The sequence below is a fragment of the Dendrobates tinctorius genome, unplaced genomic scaffold (assembly GCF_039654945.1).
Source record: "Dendrobates tinctorius isolate UK_male_01 unplaced genomic scaffold, ASM3965494v1 ptg000166l, whole genome shotgun sequence".
NCBI classification, from domain to species: Eukaryota; Metazoa; Chordata; class Amphibia; order Anura; family Dendrobatidae; genus Dendrobates; species Dendrobates tinctorius.
The window spans coordinates 8300283-8323416 of NW_027361833.1; the positions used below are offsets into that span (position 1 = coordinate 8300283).

At 40.4% G+C, this 23134-nt stretch overlaps 1 protein-coding gene across 8 annotated transcripts in view; it reads right to left on the reverse strand.

Annotated features, from left to right (window-relative positions):
- The window catches only part of DMD (dystrophin), a 3834938-nt gene that overhangs the window by 695270 nt on the left and 3116534 nt on the right, over positions 1-23134 (reverse strand). For all 8 annotated transcript variants that reach the window (XM_073550686.1, XM_073550687.1, XM_073550688.1 and 5 more), the window contains one exon: positions 13618-13764. In XM_073550686.1, coding sequence (XP_073406787.1) covers positions 13618-13764 — 147 coding nt within the window. The remainder of the gene's footprint in view (positions 1-13617; positions 13765-23134) is intronic.

A 23134-nucleotide genomic window follows, 5' to 3' on the forward strand; every position in this document is an offset into this window, starting at 1 on the left:
CCATCACCTTTAAAAGATGGAAATATATCAATATTGTTCAGGTAAAATATTGTCTTTTAGACCAAGTGCAACTTCTAAAACTGTTTAAATAAACTACCTAACTTATTTTGAACTCATTATAAGCCATTGTAATGTCTGGAATACTGATCACACACAGAGAAAATTTGTGTCATTTCATTTAACAAAACAACAGGGCATAAAATAAACACAAAGAGAGCAAAGGTAATATAGATTGTAACATCATTACTGCAAAACAAACCTATGAAAACAACTGAAATATTTCCAGTGTGCAAATGAATCCTAATTAGGAGCAGTGTCATCTTTATATGTGAAAAATAAATTATACACAATGGTTAAAAATAGGAAACAGCATTTAAAGATTAAATTAATTTAGTGCTGAAGCGAAAAGTAATTCTGTTTTAAAAGTGGTCTATAAGCGTGGAGTTCTAACAAAATTTAAATAGTATTTAATCTCTCTCTATATATATGTATATATATTTTAGATTTTATATATTTTTTTATTTCTTTTATTTTTATCTTTTTATTTTTTGTAAGGTTAATTGTTATTTTTATGTAAACTAGGGGGCAGGTCAGTGAGAGATCAGTGACCTGTCAGCAGTCTGCATTATTATTATTATTTATTATTATTATTATTTATTGTTATAGCGCCATTTATTCCATGGCGCTTTACATGTGAGGAGGGGTATACATAAAAACAAGTACAATAATCTTAAACAATACAAGTCATAACTGGTACAGGAGGAGAGAGGACCCTGCCCGCGAGGGCTCACAATCTTCAAGGGATGGGTGATAATACAGTAGGCGAGGGTAGAGCTGGTCGTGCAGCGGTTTGGTCGATCGGTGGTTACTGCAGGTTATAGGCTTGTCGGAAGAGGTGGGTCTTCAGGCTCTTTTTGAAGGTTTCGATGGTAGGTGAGAGTCTGATATGTTGTGGTAGAGAGTTCCAGAGTAGGGGTGATGCGCGAGAGAAATCTTGTATGCGATTGTGGGAAGAGGAGATAAGAGGGGAGTAAAGAAGGAGATCTTGTGAGGATCGGAGGTTGCGTGCAGGAAAGTACCGGGAGACGAGGTCACAGATGTATGGAGGAGACAGGTTGTGGACTGCTTTGTATGTCATGGTTAGGGTTTTGTAATGGAGTCTCTGGGCAATTGGGAGCCAGTGAAGGGATTGACAGAGGGGAGAAGCTGGGGAATAGCGGGGGGACAGGTGGATTAGTCGGGCAGCAGAGTTTAGAATAGATTGGAGGGGTGCGAGAGTGTTTGAGGGGAGGCCACAGAGCATGAGGTTGCAGTAGTCAAGGCGAGAGATGATGAGGGCATGGACTAGGGTTTTTGCAGATTCTTGGGTGAGGAATGAACGGATGCGTGAAATATTTTTGAGTTGAAGTCGGCAGGAAGTGGAAAGGGTTTGGATATGTGGTTTGAAGGAGAGATCAGCGTCAAGGATTACTCCGAGGCAGCGAGCGTGTGGGACTGGGGAGAGTGGGCAGTCATTTACTGTAATTGATAGGTTCGTAGGGGGGGTCACGTGAGATGGGGGAAAGATGATGAATTCTGTTTTGTCCATGTTGAGTTTCAGATATCTAGTGGAGAAGAAGGATGAGATAGTGGACAGACATTGAGGGATTCTGGTTAGTAGGGAGGTGATATCTGGTCCAGAGATGTAGATCTGTGTGTCATCAGCATAAAGATGATACTGAAAGCCATGAGATTCTATGAGCTGTCCCAGGCCAAAGGTGTAAATAGAGAACAGCAGGGGCCCAAGGACTGAACCTTGTGGGACTCCGACAGATAGGGGGCGAGGTGAGGAGGTGGTGTGTGAGTGATGAGAGGGTCTGTAATAATAGGGAATGGTCCACTGTGTCAAAGGCAGCCGACAGGTCCAGGAGGAGGAGGACAGAGTAGTGTCGCTTGCTCTTGGCAGTTAAGAGGTCATTGGTGACCTTAGTAAGGGCAGTTTCAGTGGAGTGGTGTGACCGGAAGCCAGATTGTAAGCGGTCGAAGAGGGAGCAAGAAGAGAGATGGGAGGACAGTTCAAGGTAGACGTGTTGTTCCAGTAGCTTGGAGGCGTATGGGAGAAGTGATATAGGGTGATAGCTAGATACAGAGGATGGGTCAAGAGAGGGCTTTTTGAGGATAGGTGTGATGGAGGCCTGTTTAAAGCTTGAGGGGAAAACACCAGTTGTTAGTGACAGGTTGAAGAGATGGGTTAGGGTTGGGATGAAGACTGTGGTGAGGTTTGGGATGAAGTGGGATGGGATCGGGTCGAGTGCACAGGTGGTGAGATGTGATCTTGAGAGTAGAGTGGAGAGTCGATCTTCTGTAATGGTGGAGAAGTTGGTTTTGAAGGTGGAGGGCTGGGAAGTCGGGAGGAAGGGCTCTGGGGGTTGTTGACCAAAACTGTCCCTGATGTTATCAATTTTCTGCTTGAAAAATGAGGCAAAGTCTTCAGCTGAGATGAGTGGGGAGGGAGGAGGTGCTGGGGGGCGGAGGAGAGAATTGAAGGTGTTGAATAACTGTTTAGGGTTGTGAGACAGGGAGGGTATGAGAGATGAGAAGTAGGTTTGTTTAGCTGTGGCGAGTGTGGTCTTGAAAGTAGTGAGGGACTGTTTGAATGCGATGAAGTGCTCGTTGGAGTGGGATCTTTTCCATCTGCGCTCAGCAGCCCTGGCAGCTCGCCTCAGCTCTTTGGTCAGGCTGGTGTGCCAGGGCTGTCTGTTGATTTTGCGAGTTTTGGTATGTGTAAGTGGGGCAGCGGATTCCAAAGCTACAGCTATTGTGGTGTTATATAGAGCGGCAGCGTCATCCGCATTGTGTAAGGAACTTATATCTGTAAGAGGGAGGAGGGATTCAGAGAATGAGTGTAGGTCAAGGTGTTTAAGATTCCTGCGAGGGTGGGGATTGTAGACATGGAGTGAAGAGGGAAGAGAATGTGAGCAGGTTGTGGTCAGAGAGAGGAAGAGGTGAGTTAGAGAGGTTAGATAGGGAGCAGAGGCGGGTGAAGATGAGGTCCAGTGTGTGGCCATCTTTGTGGGTGGCTGTAGAAGACCATTGAGTGAGGCCGAAGGAGGAAGTGAGAGATAGAAGTTTAGTGGCAGCTGAGAGGGAAGTGTCGATGGGGATGTTGAAGTCGCCCATGATGATAGTAGGGATGTCCGCGGAAAGGAAATGAAGTAACCAGGTGGTGAAGTGGTCAAAGAAGGTGGTGGCTGGCCCTGGGGGGCGGTAGATGACAGCCAGTTGGAGGTTGGAGGGGGAGTAGATGCGCACAGAGTGCACCTCAAAGGAAGGGAGGGTAACAGAGGGTGGCAGTGGGATTGGGGTGAAGGAGCAGGTATCTGACAGGAGAAAACCAACTCCTCCACCATGTTTGCTGCTGGGGCGGGGGGTGTGAGAAAGGTGGAAGCCGCCATACGAAAGTGCAGCAGGAGAGGCTGTGTCAGAAGGGGTGAGCCAGGTTTCGGTGATGGCGAGGAAGGAGAGTTTGGTAGTAACAAAAAGATCATGGATTATGCATACCTAATCGGAGCACCACATGAAGACCCCCCCACAGGCCACCGGGGCACGGGCATATCATTAACTCAAAACTGAAAATAAAGATTAAACAACAACCACAAGACGGATTTCATCAACTAAGGTATCATTTTATTCAGTATAACGGCACCGACCTGACACTGTGTGGAGGTTACTGTGCCAAGCCTGCTGACAGGTTCCCTTTAACCTAAGGTTTAGGTTATACTACTCAGATCAAATTTCCTGTAGTAATTTATACTTGCTCCCAGGGTTACTTTAAATGTTTTAAAAAAGAAAAGAATCACGACCAGTATTAGAATTTAGAAGTAGGAAAAGATAACACACCCTCACGGGGGGAGCGCAGCTGATCGCGGCCGGGTGTCAGCTGACTATCACAGCTGACACCCGGCACTATGTGTCAGGGGCGGTCACGGACCGCCCCCGACACGTTAACCCCTGGCACACTGCGATCAAACATGATCGCAGTGTACCGGGGGTTAAAGGAAGCATCGGCAGGGAGGGGGCTCCCTCCGTGCTTCTCTGAGACCCCCACAGCAGCGCAATGTGCAGCGCTGCTGCGGGGGCCTCCCTCCCTGCAGGTCCCCAGATCCAATTTGGCGACAGGGACCTTTGGGGGCCTGCAGGGAGCTGGCTTCTTCACTGCCCGCAGAGCGAAGGCATGAGGAAGCCTGCAGCAGTGCCTGTGACAGATCGCTGATCTGTCACAGCGATCTGTGATGTGACAGATCAGCAATCTGTCACATGACAGTGATGTCCCCCCTGGGACATTATAATAAAGTAAAAAAAAAAAAAAAAGTGTAAAAATAATTTTTAAAAAAATCGCTAAATAAATAAAAGAAAATAAAAAAAATATTCCCTAATAAATTCATTTTTAAAAAAACAAAAAAAAACAATAAAAGTACACATATTTGGTATCGCCGCATCCGTAATGACCCACCCTATAAAAATGTCCCATTAGTTAACCCCTTTAGTGAACCCCTTAAAAAATAAAAATAAAAAGCGAAGCAAAAAATAATGATTTATTATCATACCGCGGAACAAAAAGTGCAATAACGCGTGATCAAAAAGACGCATATAAATATTCATGGTACCACTGAAAACGTCATCTTGTCCCGCAAAAAACGAGCTCCCACTTAGCATCATCAGGGAAAAAATAAAAAAGTTATAGCTCACAGAATAAAGCGATGCAAAAATAATTATTTTTTATATAAAATTGTTTTCATTGCATAAAAGCGCCAAAACATAAAAAAATACATAATTGAGGTATTGCTGCAACCGTACTGACCCGAAGAATAAAAGGGCTTTATCAATTTTACCGCATGCGGAATGGTGTAAACGCACCCCCCCAAAAGAAATTCATGAAACGCTGGTTTTTGTTCATTCTGCGACCCAAAAATCGGAATAAAAAGCGATAAAAAAATGTCACGTGCACGAAAATGGTACCAATAAAAACATTAACGCTTCCAGCAAAAAAAAAAAAAGACCTCACATGACTCGATGGGTCAAAATATGGAAAAATTATAGCTCTCAAAATGTGGTGATGCATAAACTATTTTTACAATAAAAAGCGTCTTTTAGCGTATGACAGCTGCCAAACATAAAAACCCGCCATAAATAGTAAATCAAACCCCCCGTTATCACCCCCTTAGTTAGGGAAAAATAATAAAATAAAAAAAAATTGTTTATTTCCATTTTCCCATTAGGGCTAGCGTTAGGTTCTATACCAGGAAAGATCTTTGAAGAAATTATTAAACAACATGTATGTCAGTACCTGGATAAGAATGAGGTGATTAAACAGAGTCAGCATGGGTTTGTAACTAATAAGTCATGTCAGACTAACTTAATTTCCTTCTATGATGGAATCACTGATTGGGTGGATCAAGGAAATGCTGTAGATATAGTATATCTTGACTTCAGCAAAGCATTTGACAAAGTATCTCATACAATCCTTATTGAAAAAATGACTAAGTATGGAATGGACAAGGCAAATGTTAGGTGGATTCATAACTGGCTTAGTGATCGGACCCAAAGAGTGGTCGTAAATGGCTGCACATCCAGTTGGAAGAATGTCTCAAGTGGGGTACCACAGGGCTCTGTCCTGGGCCCTGTATTGTTTAACATCTTTATCAACGATTTAGATGAAGGAATTGAGGGTAAACTGATAAAATTTGCTGATGACACAAAGCTAGGAGGGATAGCAAATACTAGAGAAGAGAGAGAGAGGATTCAAAAAGATATAGATAAACTGGAGCAGTGGGCAGCAACTAACAGAATGGTTTTTAACAGGGAAAAATGCAAAGTACTACATCTGGGCAATAAAAATGAAAAAGCATATACAGAATGGGAAGAATAGGGCTAAGCAACAGCACATGTGAAAAAGACTTGGGTATACTAATAGATCACAGACTGAATATGAGTCAACAGTGTGATGTAGCAGCAAAAAAGGCAAATGCAATTCTAAGATGTATTAACAGAAGCATACAGTCTAGATCACGTGAAGTCATTATTTCCCTCTACTCCTCTTTGGTCAGACCTCATCTGGAATATTGTGTCCAGTTTTGGGCACCACATTTTAAAAAAGATATCAACAAACTGGAGCAAGTTCAGAAAAGAGCGACCAGAATGGTGATCGATCTGCAAACCCTGTCTTATGAAGAAAGGTTGCAGGATTTGGGAATGTATAGTTTGCAAAAGAGAAGACTGAGTGGAGACTTAATAGCTGTCTACAAATATCTAAAGGGCTGTCACATTGTAGAAGGATCATCTTTATTCTCATTTGCACAAGGAAAGACTAGAAGCAATGGGATGAAACTGAATGGGAGGAGACACAGATTAGATATTAGAAAAAACTTTTTGACAGTTAGAGTGATCAATGCGTGGAACAGGCTGCCACGAGAAGTGGTGAGTTGTCCTTCAATGGAATTCTTCAAACAGAGGCTGGACAGACATCTGACTGGGATGATTTAGCGAATCCTGCTTTGAGCAGGGGGTTGGACCAGATGGCTCAGGAGGTCCCTTCCAACTCTACGATTCTATGATTCTATGATTCTAGGGTTAGGGCTAGGGTTAGGGTTGGAGTTAGAATTGGGGGATTTCCACTGTTTTTGCACATCAGGGGCTTTCCAAACACGACATGGCCTCCGATCTCAATTCCAGCCAAAAAAGTTAAATGGCGCTCCTTCCCTTCTGAGCTCTGCCATGTGCCCAAATAGTGGTTTACCCCCATATATGGAGTATCAGCGTACTCAGGACAAATTGCACAATAACTTTTGGGGTCCTGTTACTCTTGGGAAAATAAATATTGGGGGAGAAAAGATCATTTTTGTGGAAAAAATATGAATTATTTAATTGTACGGCTGTACGTTATAAACTTCTGTGAAGTCCTTGGGGGTTCAAAGTGCTCACCACATATCTAGATAAGTTCCTTGGGGGATCTAGTTTCCAAAATGGGGTCACTTGCAGGGAGTTTCCACTGTTTAGGCACATTAGGAGCTCTCCAAACGTGACATGGCGTCCGATCTGAATTCCAGCCAATTTTGCAGTGAAAAACTAAAACAGTGCTCCTTCCCCTCCGAGCTCTGCCAAGTGCCCAAACAGTGGTTCCCCCCCCACATATCAGGTATCAGCGTACTCAGGACAAATTGCACAATAACTTTTCCACTCTAATTTCTCCTGTTACCCTTGGTAAAATAAAAAAATTGAACCTGAAATAATTTTTTTTGTGAAAAAAAGTTAAATGTTCATTTTTTTAAGCATTCAAAAAATTCCTGTGAAGCACCTGAAGGGTTAATAAACTTCTTGAATATGCTTTTAAGCACCTTGAGGGGTGCAGTTTTTAGAATGGTGTCACTTTGGGTATTTTCTATCATATAGACCCCTCAAAGTGACTTCAAATGTGACGTGGTCCTTAAAAATAAAATGGTGTTTTAAAAATGAGAAATCGCTGGTCAACTTTTAACCCTTATAGCTTCCTAACAAAAAAAAATTTTGGTTCCCAAATTGTGCTGATGTAAAGTAAACATGTGGGAAATTTTATTTATTAAGTTTTTTGAGTGCCATATCTCTGTGATTTAAGAGCATAAAAATTCAAAGTTGGAAAATTGCGAAATTTTCAAAATTTTTGCCAAATTTCCATTTTTTTCACAAATAAACTCAAGTTATTTGAATGAAATTTTACCACTAACATGAAGTACAATATGTCACGAGAAAATACTGACAGAATGACCGGGATCCATGGAAGCATTCCAGAGTTATTACCTCATAAAGGGACAATGGTCAGAATTGTAAAAATTGGCCCGGGAATTAACATGCAAACCACCCATGAGAGTAAAGGGGTTAACTTTACTACTCTGATGCGCTGGCAAGAGGCTTCTCATCCTTAAGAGAATATATGCTTTGTACAAGTTCTTAGAATAAGACAATGTATAGAGAGAGGCTCCTTTATCACATAACATGAAAAACTTGGATAAAAGTAAAGCTTTTGCTCTTGTTGAAATCAAGGTTCTAAAGGTAAACTGAATAAGGTGATACAGCTTTTGATTTTAAGAAACTACCAAGAAACCTAATCAGTATGAAGAAACAATAGGAATATCATGTCTATCTTGATACAATTGTCTTTTTTTTTAAATAAAAGAGCCTTTTGTGCCTTAGAAAGAGTATAAGGTCCTATTATGTTAATATATGCGCTGAGCCCACTCAGGAATAAAAGCAGCTCTGTTTATAACTATGTGGTGGTATTTTTTCTGCTTGAGCTTTTCTGTGCTACATAAAACACAGTTTAGTGTATATATTTAAAACATAAAATGTCAGGAATCCCATGGTCAACTTCGTATCGGAGAGAAAAGAATTGCATTGACAGGATATCCTTACTCTTTGTACCTGAAGTAACAAGTCACAGTTACAAAACCCTCAATGCACATGTTTTAATTAAATTCTGGGGAAAATTTATTAGGCAGAAATGTTGAAATTACAATTAAAAAGCAATGTGTTATCAGAAAAAAAACTATTGTTTATATCAAGATTATATGGTAAAAATATACAGTATATTTTGTTATTTTTTGGCAATATTGCTATAAATCATCCCTGATGAAGCATGTTGTGTTAAACACACATCTGGTTGGCCGGGCACTAGGAGTCTCCCTTTACTTTGATTTGTACCATGCAATTGACCATGCTGGAACTTTGTTTAAACCAAAAGTTTGGACACACCTTCTCATTCAAAGAGTTTTCTTTCTTTTCATGACTATAAAAATTGTAGATTCACTCTGAAGGCATCAAAACTATGAATTAACATGTGGAATTATATAATTAACAAAAAAAGTGTGAAACAACTGAAAATACTGTATGTCTCGGAAATGGTCTTGAAGGAGTTCCCAGAGATGCTTAGCACTTGTTGGCCCTTTTGCCTTCACTCTGCAGTCCAGCTCATCCCAAACCATCTCGAATGGGTTCAGGTCTAGTGACTGTGGAGGCCAGGTCATCTGGCGTAGCACCCCATCACTCTCCGTCTTGGTCAAATAGCCCTTACACAGCTTGGAGGTGTGTTTGGGGTCATTGCCCTGTTGAAAAATAAATGATGGTCCAACTAAACACAAACTGGATGGAATAGCATGCCGCTGCAAGATGCTGTGATAGCCATGCTGGTTCAGTATGCCTTCAATTTTGAATAAATCCCCAAGAGTGCCACCAGCAAAGCACCCCATACCATCACACCTCCTCCTCCATGCTTCACGGTGGGAACCAGGCATGTAGAGTCCATCCGTTCACCTTTTCTGCATCGCACAAAGAAACAGTGGTTGGAACCAAAGATCTCAAATTTGGACTCATCAGACCAAAGCACAAATTTCCACTGGTCTAATGTTCATTCCTTGTGTTCTTTAGCCCAAACAAGTCTCTTCTGCTTGTTGCCTGTCCTTAGCAGTGGTTTCCTAGCAACTATTTTACCATGAAAGCCTGCTGCACAAAGTCTCATCTTAACAGTTGTTGTAGAGATGTGTCTGCTGCTAGAACTCTGTGTGGCATTGACCTGGTTTCTAATCTGAGCTGCTGTTAACCTGCGAATTCTGAGGTGGGTAACTCAGATGAACTTATCCTCCGCAGCAGAGGTGACTCTTGGTCTTCCTTTCCTGGGGTGGTCTTCATGTGAGCCAGTTTCTTTGGAGTGCTTGATGGTTTTTGCCATTGCACTTGGGGACACTTTCAAAGTTTTCCCAATTTTTCGGACTGACTGACCTTTATTTCTTAAAGAAATGATGGCCACTCGTTTTTCTTTACTTAGCTGCTTTTTTCTTGCCATAATACAAATTCTAACAGTCTATTCAGTAGGACTGAATAGACTATCAGCTGTGTATCAACCAGACTTCTGCACAACACAACTGATGGTCCCAACCCCATTTATAAGGCAAGAAATCCCACTTACTGAACCTGACAGGGCACACCTGTGAAGTGAAAACCATTTCCGGTGACTACCTCTTGAAGCTCATCAAGAGAATGCCAAGAGTGTGCAAAGCAGTAATCAAAGCAAAAGGTGGCTACTTTGAAGAACCTAGAATATAAGACATATTTTCAGTTGCTTCACACTTGTTTGTTAATTATATAATTCCACATATGTTAATTCATAGTTTTGATGCCTTCAGAGTGAATCTACAATTTTCATAGTCATGAAAATAAAGAAAACTCTTTGAATGAGAAGGTGTGTCGAAACGTTTGGTCTGTACGGTATATATATATATATATATATATATACACAGTATATATATATATGATATATATTTGTACCTTATAATTATTACTGGTATCATTCACCTGTGACTATTGCACCTTCTTTTTACTTATATGTACTTTATTTCTTACTCATCATTCCTTCATCCATGCTCATCTGCATGGTGCAATCCTTTGGGGTCTCTAACTGTCCTTCCCATTTTTCCTTTTGTCTGCTTCTTAACCTTGTATGGATTCCTTGTAGTGTACTTTTCATTTGTTTTTATCTATTTTTCAGTAAAGTTGTTAACTTTTGCATCTTTATATGATCTTACTATTGCTTCTCATGTTAGGGTCTTAATGTTGATAGAAAGTCCAATAATTTTGAAAATTTTACATCTGGCCACTAAATATAGTTATCTTGATACCTTATATACTCGAGTACAAGCCGAGATTTTTAGCCCTTTTTTGGGCTGAAAGTCCCATTCTCGGCTTATACTCGAGTCATTTACGGGGGTCAGCGGGGGAGCGGGAGTTTCAGAGATCATACTCACCCCCTCCTGGCGCATGGTCTCTGCAGCCCCACTTCTCCTATGGTCTCAGTGCCCCCAGCTCTTCCTGCGTTAAGCGGTCACATGGTACTCCTCATTAAAGTCATGAATATACACATATTCATGGATTTAATGAGTGGTACCACGTGACCGCTGAAACCTGGAAGACCTGCGGTGCTGAGACCATAGGAGAAGAGGGGCTGCAGAGATCGTGCACCAGGAGAGGGTGAGTATGATGGGGGAGCCATATTCACCTGCCCCGTTCCATCGCCGTCCACCACATTGTCTCCCAGGTCCTCTGGCTGTGACGTTCAGCAGAGGGCATGATGGAGCGGGGACTGGTAAATATCGCCAGTGCCGGGGGCCTGAGCAAGCGGCGACACCGGCACCTGGCCCACATAGCGCACCGATGTCCCTGCCTGCTCAGGACACCGGCACCTGGTCCCCAGCGACGAGAGGTGAGTATGTAAATTTTTTTATTGCGGTAGCAGCAATATATGGGGGGTATTTATCTATGGAGCATCTTCTTGGGCCACCATTAACCCTTGTGCAGCAATATATGGGGGGTATATATCTATGGAGCATCTTCTTGGGCCACCATTAACCCTTGTCCAGCATTTTATGGAGGGTATTTATCTATGGAGCATCTTCTTGGACCACCATTAACCCTTGTGCAGCATTTTATGGGGGTATTTACCTATGGAGCATCTTCTTGGATCACCATTAACCCTTGTGCAGCATTTTATGGGGGGTATTTATCTATGGAGCATCTTTTTGGACCACCATTAACCATTGTGCAGCACCATCCTCGGCTTATACTCAAGTCAATAAGTTTTCCCAGTTTTTTTAGGCAAAATTAGGGGCCTCGGCTTATACTCGGGTCGGCTTATACTCGAGTATATACGGTACTTCCTGTTCTGTAGGGATCACTTTTCAGCAGCATCTCATTATCATCACAAGCAGGTTTATACTGATAAGAGCTCTCTCTCTCTCTCTATATATATATATATATATACAGTAGATAGCACAGGAAAAGAACCATTATTCACGATATGTACAGGTCACAGCTCAAACTGTCCTTATCCCAGAACAAATACCCAAAATGACCTCTTCATATACTACAGAACATAACTATTAACCTTTGCATAGAACATAGTAACATAGTAACATAGTTATTAAGGTTGAAGGGAGACTTTAAGTCCATCTAGTTCAACCCATATCCTATCCTAACTTGCCCTAACATGTTGATCCAGAGGAAGGCAAAAAAAACCCATGTGGCAACAGTAAGCTTCACATTGGGGAAAAAAATTCCTTCCCGACTCCACATACGGCAATCAGACTAGCTCCCTGGATCAACGCAATATTAAGGAGACTAGTGTATATACCCTGTAATATTATACTTTTCAAGAAAGGCATCCAGTCCCTTCTTAAATTTTAGTAGTGAATCACTCATTACAACATCATATGGCAGAGAGTTCCATAGTCTCACTGCTCTTACAGTAAAGAATCCGCGTCTGTGAGTATGCTTAAACCTTCTTTCCTCCAGACGTAGAGGATGCCCCCTTGTCCCCGTCACAGGTCTAAGAGTAAAAAGATCATTAGAAAGGTCTTTGTACTGTCCCCGCATATATTTATACATTGTAATAAGATCACCCCTAAGCCTTCGATTCTCCAAACTAAATAACCCCAAGTGTAATAACCTGTCTTGGTATTGCAGACCCCCTAATTCCCTAATAACCTTGGTCGCTCTTTTCTGCACCCGCTCCAGTTCAGCTATGTCTTTCTTATACACCGGAGACCAGAACTGTACACAGTATTCTAAGTGTGGTCGCACTAGTGACTTATATAGAGGTAAAATTATGTTCAATGAATCAGTCTATTGCTGTCTATGGACCATGTGGTTGCTGTAAAGTATATCTCTAAATACTGTTAAAGGCAATCTCTCACCGGACTGTTGCTATGTAATCTGAAGACAAGAAGAGATAGGTGTGGAAACACACATTTCAGCAATTTGTCACTTTTTTGGCTGTGTGCTGTTTACTCAAAATGAACGTTTTATCACCAGAAGACTCTCACAGCCCGGACTACAGCTCACAGTGATTGTTAGACCGATCACACTCCCTCCTTTGATAAGCAGCTCACTGTCAATAGACAATGAGGTAGCAAAAACCGGCTGAGTGCTGACAGATTCCCCTTAACAGAAGCTCAGGTATGTGTCTATTTCAGTAAACACTCACCCAACTCATAAAAACAACAATTAAGGACTATGTTTCTTTTAAACTCTGCATTGTACCTTTCATACCAGAGGGTTATGGAGCAGATAAGGATTTACTAGGACTTTGTTATTATTATCACATTCTTTGCAGTGAGTTAAGGTTTTGAAAAGGCTTTAAACATGACATGCAATATTAAGAATAATCATTTACATTGCTGTTGGAAATTAAGCAGTATGATCACAGTGTTTATTTCGGGATAATACTCCGTGATATCGAATAAAGCACAAAGCAGAATCATTTTATTAATCCACATTTGCAACCATCTAACCAACTGATCCTTCATTTGTTACCAGATTTTAGATTTTGCAGTGTATATTGAATGGACATATGTACATCTTTGGACCACCTACACGACTGGTCAACTCTTGAATTACTTCCATAGGGGCAATTTACTGTCTATAAAACCAAACAAACTATATTACCATTTATAGACTACATATCCTTAGACAAAAACTTCTACAGGGGTCAGGTGGATCTTCTCCTGACCCAGTTTGCCTACACATAAAGACAAGTTAAGCAAGAAGAAAGCATTTTACCTGTAGAAGCTTCCACCTTGTGTTTAGCTCTTCTAACCGGCTGATATTATAAGGAGATAACTGGATATCGGTGGCGTTGAACTGATGTGCAAGGTCATTCACTTGGTTTACGTTATTTTTTATTGGTGCTATTTCTGTTCTGAAGGCCTATCAAATAAAGACAAGGTAAATGACATTATTAATAAAGAAACTTTATATTTGCACTTTTAATTTTACCTAGAAGCAATCCAATGTTGGTTTTAATACGGTATGTTTATTTCTACTTGTTTGAAACCCCAGTATTATCAACATATGTTTACATATTAAAAGAATATAAAAGTTCTCAACTCTCAAAACTCTTACCTTACCTATGGTTAGTAATCTGAGCTCCCATGGCATTCAAAAAGTCTGTGACACTCTTCTACTTTTACTTGAGGTGTGCTTTTCTTTTGTGCACAATTTCATGTAGGAACAGAAGACCAATGGACGTGAGCAACTCAGGAGCACAAACTCTTTCTTCAACAAGGGAAGTAATGGTACAGTGGAGTTTGGTGGTAGACGATTTAATGTCTATATAGGTCTTCCAACACTTTTCTGATCGCCCCAGCCCTGACCGACAATCGGCAAGAATGTAGAGTCAGTGTCAGTCAAGGCCAGGGGTGTGGACTAAACCTGCGTCGCCTCGTGACTGAAACCAGAACGCTGAAAGTTAATTTTCTCCCCATAGCGGTCAGCTAAGTGCGAGCGGAGGGCAGGAAGCTATTATCCTGCAGATTAACCCCACATCTGCAGGTTATTAGCATTTTTTCTGGGTATAGGTTCCCTTTAAAGGAGTATTCTGGTGGTAACAAGTAACCATTGTTACACTGGTAGGAGCCTGATCGATAGGACCTCCACTGTTCAGTAGAATGCTAGACCACAGCCAGCAGGAGATGTAGGAAAAAGGATAGTTTGATCATGGCACCTTCTGCTCCTTTTTAATTCTAAAGCACTGATGTACATTGCCGAGCGCGCTGTGTCTGGGAACTCTGTTCTAGTGATCAGTGGGGGTCCTGGTAGTTGGATCCCAATAAATCTAACAGTTGTCACCTATCCAGTGACTAGGTCATGATTTGCAATAACCTGAAATCTACTCTAATTAACATGTTTTTATTTGAATGCTTATTCATTTGATATTAGACAAACTAGCGCTATTGTGTTTCGTGTAAGTTATAACAGATTTTATTTTCCAGCAGTGTTCTCCAACATAAAGACTTTTCCCCTTTAATAAACCCTTTCATCAAACAGCAATACACTGATTTATCACATTTTACTAAATTAAACGGCTCCTATATTAGAGTACGATGAACCGTTGTCTTGTAAATTGCAATCATCAGCAAAGCTTTTTATCATTAATTCCTCCTTCCTGCCAGTCATACCCTCCTAGGTGTTATTGGCATAGAAGGCACAATACAATGCTCATTATGAACTTACTGTATTGTAAATGAATGTCAAATGATTCAGAAGTGAATTGCAATTAGAGCTTCCATTTAAGATGAAGCAATCAATAGTTGTTGTATGGTATAGAATACACACAAATTGTAGAAAGGCAATAGCTTGTGACAAAATAATTACATTCACTGCTTGCCTTGTATGGGAAGCAGATACAATGGAGTCTTCTGTTTGTTTGCTTTTTACTTGTCTTCAATATGTTTTTCTTACTTTTAAAGTTCATGCTCTGCAAATATCTACTTTTTTGTTATTACAGGCACAAATGTCAACTTCTTATATAAAACAGCTAACACTTAAAAATGACTTTAGACCAAGGTATAGTAAGGTTTTCTTCTTAGTTTTCTGAATATTCAGCTACTAGTACATTCACAGCACCTTTGAGTATCTGCATGAAAACATTGCAGCTTGCAAGCTTCTGTATTTCAAATGATACTTGCCTATTGAAGTCTACAGGTGTGCAAAAAAAATTGAATTCCATACAGATCATCCATACAGCATCTGATTTTTGTGGATACAGTGCCATTATTAACATATAAGCCTATATTGGATTATGTACATTTTATGTGATATACTGTAAGTACAGATGCCACAAGCACTTTACACGGATGTAAAAAACAGACACACGGATAATAATAATACATTTTATTTCTATAGCGCCGACATATTCCGCAGCACTTTACGTTTCGGAGGGGATTTGTGCAGACAATAGACTTTACAGCATAACAATAATCACATACAGTAGATTATAACAAATACCAAGAGGAATGAGGGCCCTGCTCGCAAGCTTACAGTCTATGAGGAACAAAAAGGGAGACACGAAAGGTGGGTGGTAACAGTTGCCCTGATTGTATGGACCAGCCATAATGTTAAGTGTTTATCAGTACAGACACAGAGGGCTAATGGATGCATAAAGCATGTGGGAACATGATGCGGGGAACCTGGTTATTGTAAAACTTTTGGCTGTGCCACACAGGGACAGATTAGGTTAATGTGTTGAGGCGATAGGCCAGTCTGAATAAATGCGTTTTCAGGGCACGCTTAAAATTGTGGGGATTGGGGACTAATCATATTGACCTGGGAAGTGCATTCTAAAGAATTGGCGCGGCATGTGTAAAGTCTTGGAGACGGGAGTGGGAGGTTCTGACTATTGAGTATGCTAACCTCAGGTCATCATCAGAACGGAGGGCGTGGGTAGGCTGGTATACTGAAACAAGGGAGGAGATGTAAGGTGGTGCTGAGCTATGGAGGGCTTTGTGGGTGAGGGTAATAAGTTTATACTGAATTCTGGAGTGGATGGTAGCCAGTGTAATGACTGGCACAAGGTAGAGGCATCCGTGTAACGATTGGTGAGGAATATGATCCTGGCTGCAGCATTCAAGACAGATTGGAGAGGGGAGAGTTTGGTAAGAGGGAGACCGATTAGAAGAGAGTTACAATAGTCGAGACGAGAATGAATAAGAGAAACAGTAAGAGTTTTTGCAGACTCAAAGGTAAGAAAAGGTAGAATTCTAGAAATGTTTTTGAGGTGCAGATGACAAGAGTGAGCCAGTGATCGAATGTGGGGGGCAAAGGAAAGCTCGGAATCAAGTATGACCCCAAGACAGCGGGTATGTTGCTGGGGAGTAATAGTGGAGTCACACACAGAAATGGCAATGTCGGGTATAGGTACATTAGTAGAGGGAGGAAACACAAGGAGTTCAGTCTTTGACAGGTTCAGTTTCAGATATAGTGAGGACATGATGTTAGACACAGCGTTTAGACAATCGCCGGTGTTTTCTAGAAAGGCTGGCGTGATGTCAGGAGAAGAAGCGTATAATTGGGTGTCATCAGCATAGAGATGGTACTGGAGACCAAAACGGATGACACTAGAACAGTATACAGATGGAATGCGGATGGCAAATCATATTAAAAATGTCTGAGTTTCCCAGATGAAAATCAGATGATTTTTCATATGCTTGCCTGAATCCAGTCTTGAAAGAATACCAGCTATAACCTCGTCATGGCAGAAAGAGGAAACTATCGACTGTCACCAGATCTTTGAGGAGTCAGTTAATCAAAAACCATCAAGTAACTGTAAAAAACCTGCGGCAAAATGTGATGGTAGAAGACATGGAGGTTTCAAATTGGATAGTAAGGCGCTAAAGATCACAATGGCTGTACTTCAAGTCATACACATCTACTCACAAGAAAGTCCAGGAAAAGTTAGCTTCAATAGGCAAGAAACAGAAATTTGAAGATTCTGTATTGTGGAACAATAAAAAGCTGGAACTTTTTGGGCCCATGGATGAGCAGTATGTCTACAATAGTAAGAAAGAAGCATACTGCGATGGGTTTACCACGACAGAGAGGGACCAGTAGACTGCTGTGTCTACTCCTGCACTTATTAGAAGCATTTCACCATCGTATTAAACAGTACAGGTTTATGCTAGCAGTGCAGGGTTTAATTGGTTTGAGCTCCTGGAACTTTCCTGTGTGATTGTCTCAGCTATTCAGTGTTGGCCACTCCCCTCTGCTATATATACTCACCTCTGACAAGCAGGGATTGCCAGTGCTAGTTTCACACTGCCTGGCTCTGGAGTTGAAGATGTTGGCTGTTTGAGGAGGAGTTTGGAGTGCTGTTCAGAAAATTGCTGCTTGGTGATTTGTCTGTGTACAAATCCTCATCCTATCCTATTTGTTTTTTCCTTCCTTTACTTCCAAGTATTCCACTCTGTTGTTTCTAAGTGCATATTTGTATGATTGATATTTTAATTTATCCCTGTACTTCAACACTTGTTATTCTAGTTAGTGTATTGTTATACACTACAATTCTCCTCTTCCCTGGGTGGGAGAGGTGACAAAAAAGGGCTGATTTAGAAGCTCAGCAAGGCACTTGGTCCCAGCATCTTCACCATCAGAAGTAATCCAGGGAGCAGGGATAGCTAGGGGTTTACCAGATTACCATGCAAATAGTGTTTCTTAAAGATGTCAGGTTCCCTTTAATCAGCAAAGAGTTCTTTATCTATTTGAGATTAAAAAATGAGCTTTCACATTGCAAAATTTTCTAAATTGTAGGTGTAAATGCTATACATATACATGTCAGGAGAAACTACTGTTTGCTCCTGGCTCTAATTTATGCAGAATAATTTCTATGTGATCTGCAATTTCCAAAGGATGCTGGTTTTCAGTTTTCAGTTAAGACTTCTAGGATTGTTGATCACTTGAGCAGTGAAAAACAGCCGCGCTCACTTGCAGTCAGCATTCTGAACAATTTCCCTCCAGGCTACTTTCTGTGCTGCTAAGAAATCAACTATGAATGTCCATTGCCTTGCTGAGTGGCAGACACATTCAGTACTTAGAGGAGAAGCATGTGTCTCTTTAGAATAGAGGATTAGGTTCAATATGCTCAAAATGAACAAATAAAAGTATGACTGCCATGATTCTACGTAAGTGTTTAACTCTTATGCTTATTAATTTCCCTCTGTACCATATGGGGCACGGATGCTTGGCAACCTTCTTAAAGTGTAATAAAGCCTCAGTGTCTGAGTATGAAAAGAAAATGTGTTTTTGATTTACCACTAGACAGTATATAAGGATAGCAATCACTTAAAGCTCAGTCAGTAACGATATTCTAAATGGGTGACTAAAGACAACATCTGCATTGCCCACTCATGAACTAGTTCTCATGTGTGATTGTTAAAGGTTATATTCTTTTTCAATCTATCAAGATTCAAAATCCTATTCTTCATTATACCTACACAAAGGTTGAAATTCTTTTTTTATCTTCCAACAGTTATGCAGTTAAAGGGAATCTGTCACCAGGTTTTTGCTACTTCATCTGAGAGCAGCATAACGTAGGAAAAGAGACCCTGATTACAGCGTTGTATCACATAGTTTACTGGGTGCTGCAGTTTTGACATAATCAGAGTTTTTAGATGTATCATATAGCAGAGCTCAAAAGCTAACCCTGCCCACACCACAGCTTTCTGTGTACATTATCTATTGAAAGTAAGCTGCTTATCAGAGGAGGGGGTGTGGTCAGGCCAGGGTTCATGGGAGCTGTAGTCCAGACAGTGAAAATCTCATAGTGATGAAACCTTTTTTTTGTCTGAAACAGCACACAGCTTAATAAGTGACACATTCCTCAAATCTGTGTCTCAGCCCCTTATACTGTTCTCAGAATACATAATCCTGCTGACAGATTATCTTTAAGACTCCTGTCCATCTGACTGAAACTTAAAATATATACAATTATGCTATTAGGTGAAGGGGAACGCAATGATTTTGATATAAATCTATAGGAGCAGCGCCAGACACCGAAAGAAGATGGCCCCTGTTGAAGAACATTTGTAGCCCAATAATGTGACTGTGACAGAAGCTGTTTACTATTTCGGAGATGAAAATAAGCCCCCATACCGTTTGGCTCCAGTACGGGTACACAGGTTGCACTAATGTTATGTCTGCCCCTGTATATGGAAAACATAACCTGCTTACAATGCATGAGCAAGTGCCTAAATCAGAATATTATGTCGGCTTACAGTCACCACTATGGGAGATATATTTTTACACATTTCGTTTAGGTCTCCCAGGGTTTATTATTCATCTCTATGACTCTAGTAGGGGGATTTCAGCTATTTCTGAAATCAGGACTCTGACTACTATAAAAAATTACATTGAGAATGTGTGTAATACTCATATTCCTATAGTTTGCATTTATGATATTTTCTTCTAGGTAAAGTATTGATACCACTTTAGAGAGATATTTCGATAAATTGCATAAATGAAAGAATTAGGCAGTGCTGCATTGTGGCGACGCATTTAGTGCCGGTTACTGGGGCTGAACTGCACATCGCCACCTGGTTGCTCAGCTCAGCACACATAGATTTTGGTTCCACGTTCCACATGACTTTGCCTCTGTACCTTTCAATATTACTTACATATGACTGTCCTCTGTATCTTTGCGTTTTTTTACAGCGTTTTTCTACAGTGTACCGCAGCTCTAAAAAGTTGCAAACAAGTTGCCCAAAAGTTCCGGACTATGCAACTTGACTAAGAATTGATGCCGTGCATGCGTCAGCATAAATGTGGTAACAGCCTTGTTGGATTTTGTAGCAGGATGTATCAGAAAACTGTAAAAATGTTACTAAGGACAAACAAAAGAAACATCTTTACATCATCTCAGGGTATGTGGTCCATGTTCTAAAACAATATGCTGTTATATGTATTATTAAATCACATACTGGGGTGCAAGCAGACAGGCGAGACGTATTATTGCCATGTTATTGTACATAAACAGCCTTTCTTTGTAATTGGCTGCTTGATACCTAATAAAACACTTTCATACTTGAAACAAATAACCTTAATAAGTTCCCTACGAGATACCAGACAAAATATTTCACTGAGCAAAGAGATTATAAAACAATTACTGCTGAAGAGCCAAGATACATTTAATAAATCAATATATTCCTTCTCTGCCAAACTGTGAAAGTAGACTGATTTGCCAACATGATCTTAATTCAGTGTCATTGGTGCACCCTGTAACTATGATGTAAGCAGCCAAATAAATTCTGCCTAAGCTGCAGCTCATGGTGTGGTGCTCAACTGGCCTGTAAATTAATACCCTTTAGTATCAAAAACTCAGACTATTTCCAAAATATAGATGATAAGGATGAAGAGTTGATGAAATGTATTTTTGGGGATAAGACATGTAATGTGTCACAGCTTACAATATGTATGAAATGATTAATCCCATTTTCACTAATGGGAATAATTGGATTAAAATTAATAACACACCACCCCTGTTTTTTTGGTTCCTGCTCGTGCCAAGGTTATTAGCCACCAATGTGATCTAGCATTGTTGTCCAAGCATGCACAGTACTTACAAGATCTTTATAATAGAGCTTGTAAGCACTGTGCTGAAGCTGGCAGGGATTGATAAAGCATGCCGTTAGCTGCCATGCCCAGCCAGTTCCGATGTCGTTGCACTCAACTGTTGCAGAGGCAAAATTGCATCATGCTACAACATCAGAGTACAATGATGCCACTGATCTAAACTGTTAATCAAGCAAGAGAGCACTGAGTGTTGTGCTCCTGCCAAAGAAAATGAGGCAACCACTTTAGATGGATTTTATGAGAACACAAAAAAAATCCTATTCTTAGAAGTGCTACCTACATACTGTAAGCTGAAATTGCTTTCCCACTATAAACCCTGAAAAAATAGTGGTGCTCCTCAAACCTCTTAATTCTTAGATCGACCATCCAAATCGTTATTATCATTATTTATTATGCTTACTTATATAGTGCCATCATAATACGTAGAGCTTTACAGACATCATCATCATCATCATCACTATCTTCATTGGGGTTCACCATCTAAATTCCTTAACAATATATCTTTGGATTTTGGGAAGAATCCCAAGCAAAAATGCAAAGAAAAATAAACTTTTTGCAGATTTTGTCCTTGCTAGGAATTGAACCCTGAACCTTGATAAAAATACTTGAAAGAGAACTATTTCTATATTTTCCCTGAAAACTTCTTTATTGCATATTCAGCATATCTGCCCCATGTGAATATGCCCTAAAGATTTTCCTAGATTTTGTGTGTCGAAAGTGCACAGCGTATTAAAGAGCAGCAAAATTGATGAGATTTTACCAGATCTAATCCTCATACTGTATCACAAAAATCTGAGTGGAATCTACAGGGAACCTGTGGTGTACATTTAAAAATATTGACACAATGTCAATATTTGCTGTGGGCGTTCACCACAGATTTCGTCCTTTACAATACTTATGGTCAAATTCATAGCAAATCTACACATTTATCCCAAATTTTGTTCTGGTTAATATTGTTTCATCTGGAAATGCTTAAACCTTTTTTTTCCAAGGTGAGACTAAGCAAATCATTTACGAACTAGATGCTATGAGGAGTATATTATTGTACAACGTCATAATGAAATGGAAAAAAGGTGAATATAGCGTCTATAACAGCCTTATTATCTCCAGGTTTGCAGAAAATACCAGGATAATCCTGACTCCTTCACACTCTCACTGAATGCTAAAGCATGTTGCTCATCGTGTTGGTGTTGTAATGGCGTACCTGTAAAATCCATTCCCTACAGCATAGCTGAAGGGGAAAGCATAGGATCAGCTAGATTTTGTAAAGCTTGAGGCAACAGAACTAGCAAAGGTGAAAGGCTGAGGAAAAAAAGGCTTAGAATTGGTTTTGACTGTGTGAGTTTCTCTGGATAAAGTTGCTAAAATGTAATCCCCCATAGTGATGCACCTTGCTGAAAACTCAGCCTAAAGTTAGTTATATAGGAAATAATGGTTAAGTCAATTTCAGCTATGCAATCAAAGAGTTAAAATTGTTCTCAGCAAGGTACATGCCAAGCCTGATCCAAAGTAATTACAACCCTACTGTATCTCTGCAGGGCCAGTACTATCCAGAGTTACTATATAATCTCACATATTGTACGCTCACTTCCAATGTAGTAGGTGTAATTCTCAATGGCAGGCCACCTAGGCTCAGCAATGTGTACTGGTTACTGTATCCATCCATGACCAGGGCTACACTGTGCCTCTCTATCTAAGGAGGCTTCATCCATTATTGACAGGGTATCCTGATGTGACCTAAGGTGGATACATTTCAGCACATCACTTAGTCAAAGAAATGCATTTAGCAAATTATGTTAATCAGTGTTTCCAAGCTGACAAACACGCAGCAACATGGTTTTCTTATTTTACTCTTCGAAATACTAATCATCCTGTCTAATGTAAATTGCAGAAGGGTTATTCTAAAGTATTGAGATTTAAGTTATGTACTGATTACAGATGAGCACATTGATTTATTGAAAATATAATTGCTGTAAAATTTTTTGAAATTTGCTTTGCAAAGCAAATTGAAATACTATGTGATTGACTTCATGATAAATGCCTAACGCCTAACCACCCTACATCTCCTCCCTTGTTTCAGTATACCACCCTACCCGCGCCCTCCGTTCTGCTGATGACCTGAGGTTAGCATCCTCAATAGTCAGAACCTCCCACTCCCGTCTCCAAGACTTTACAC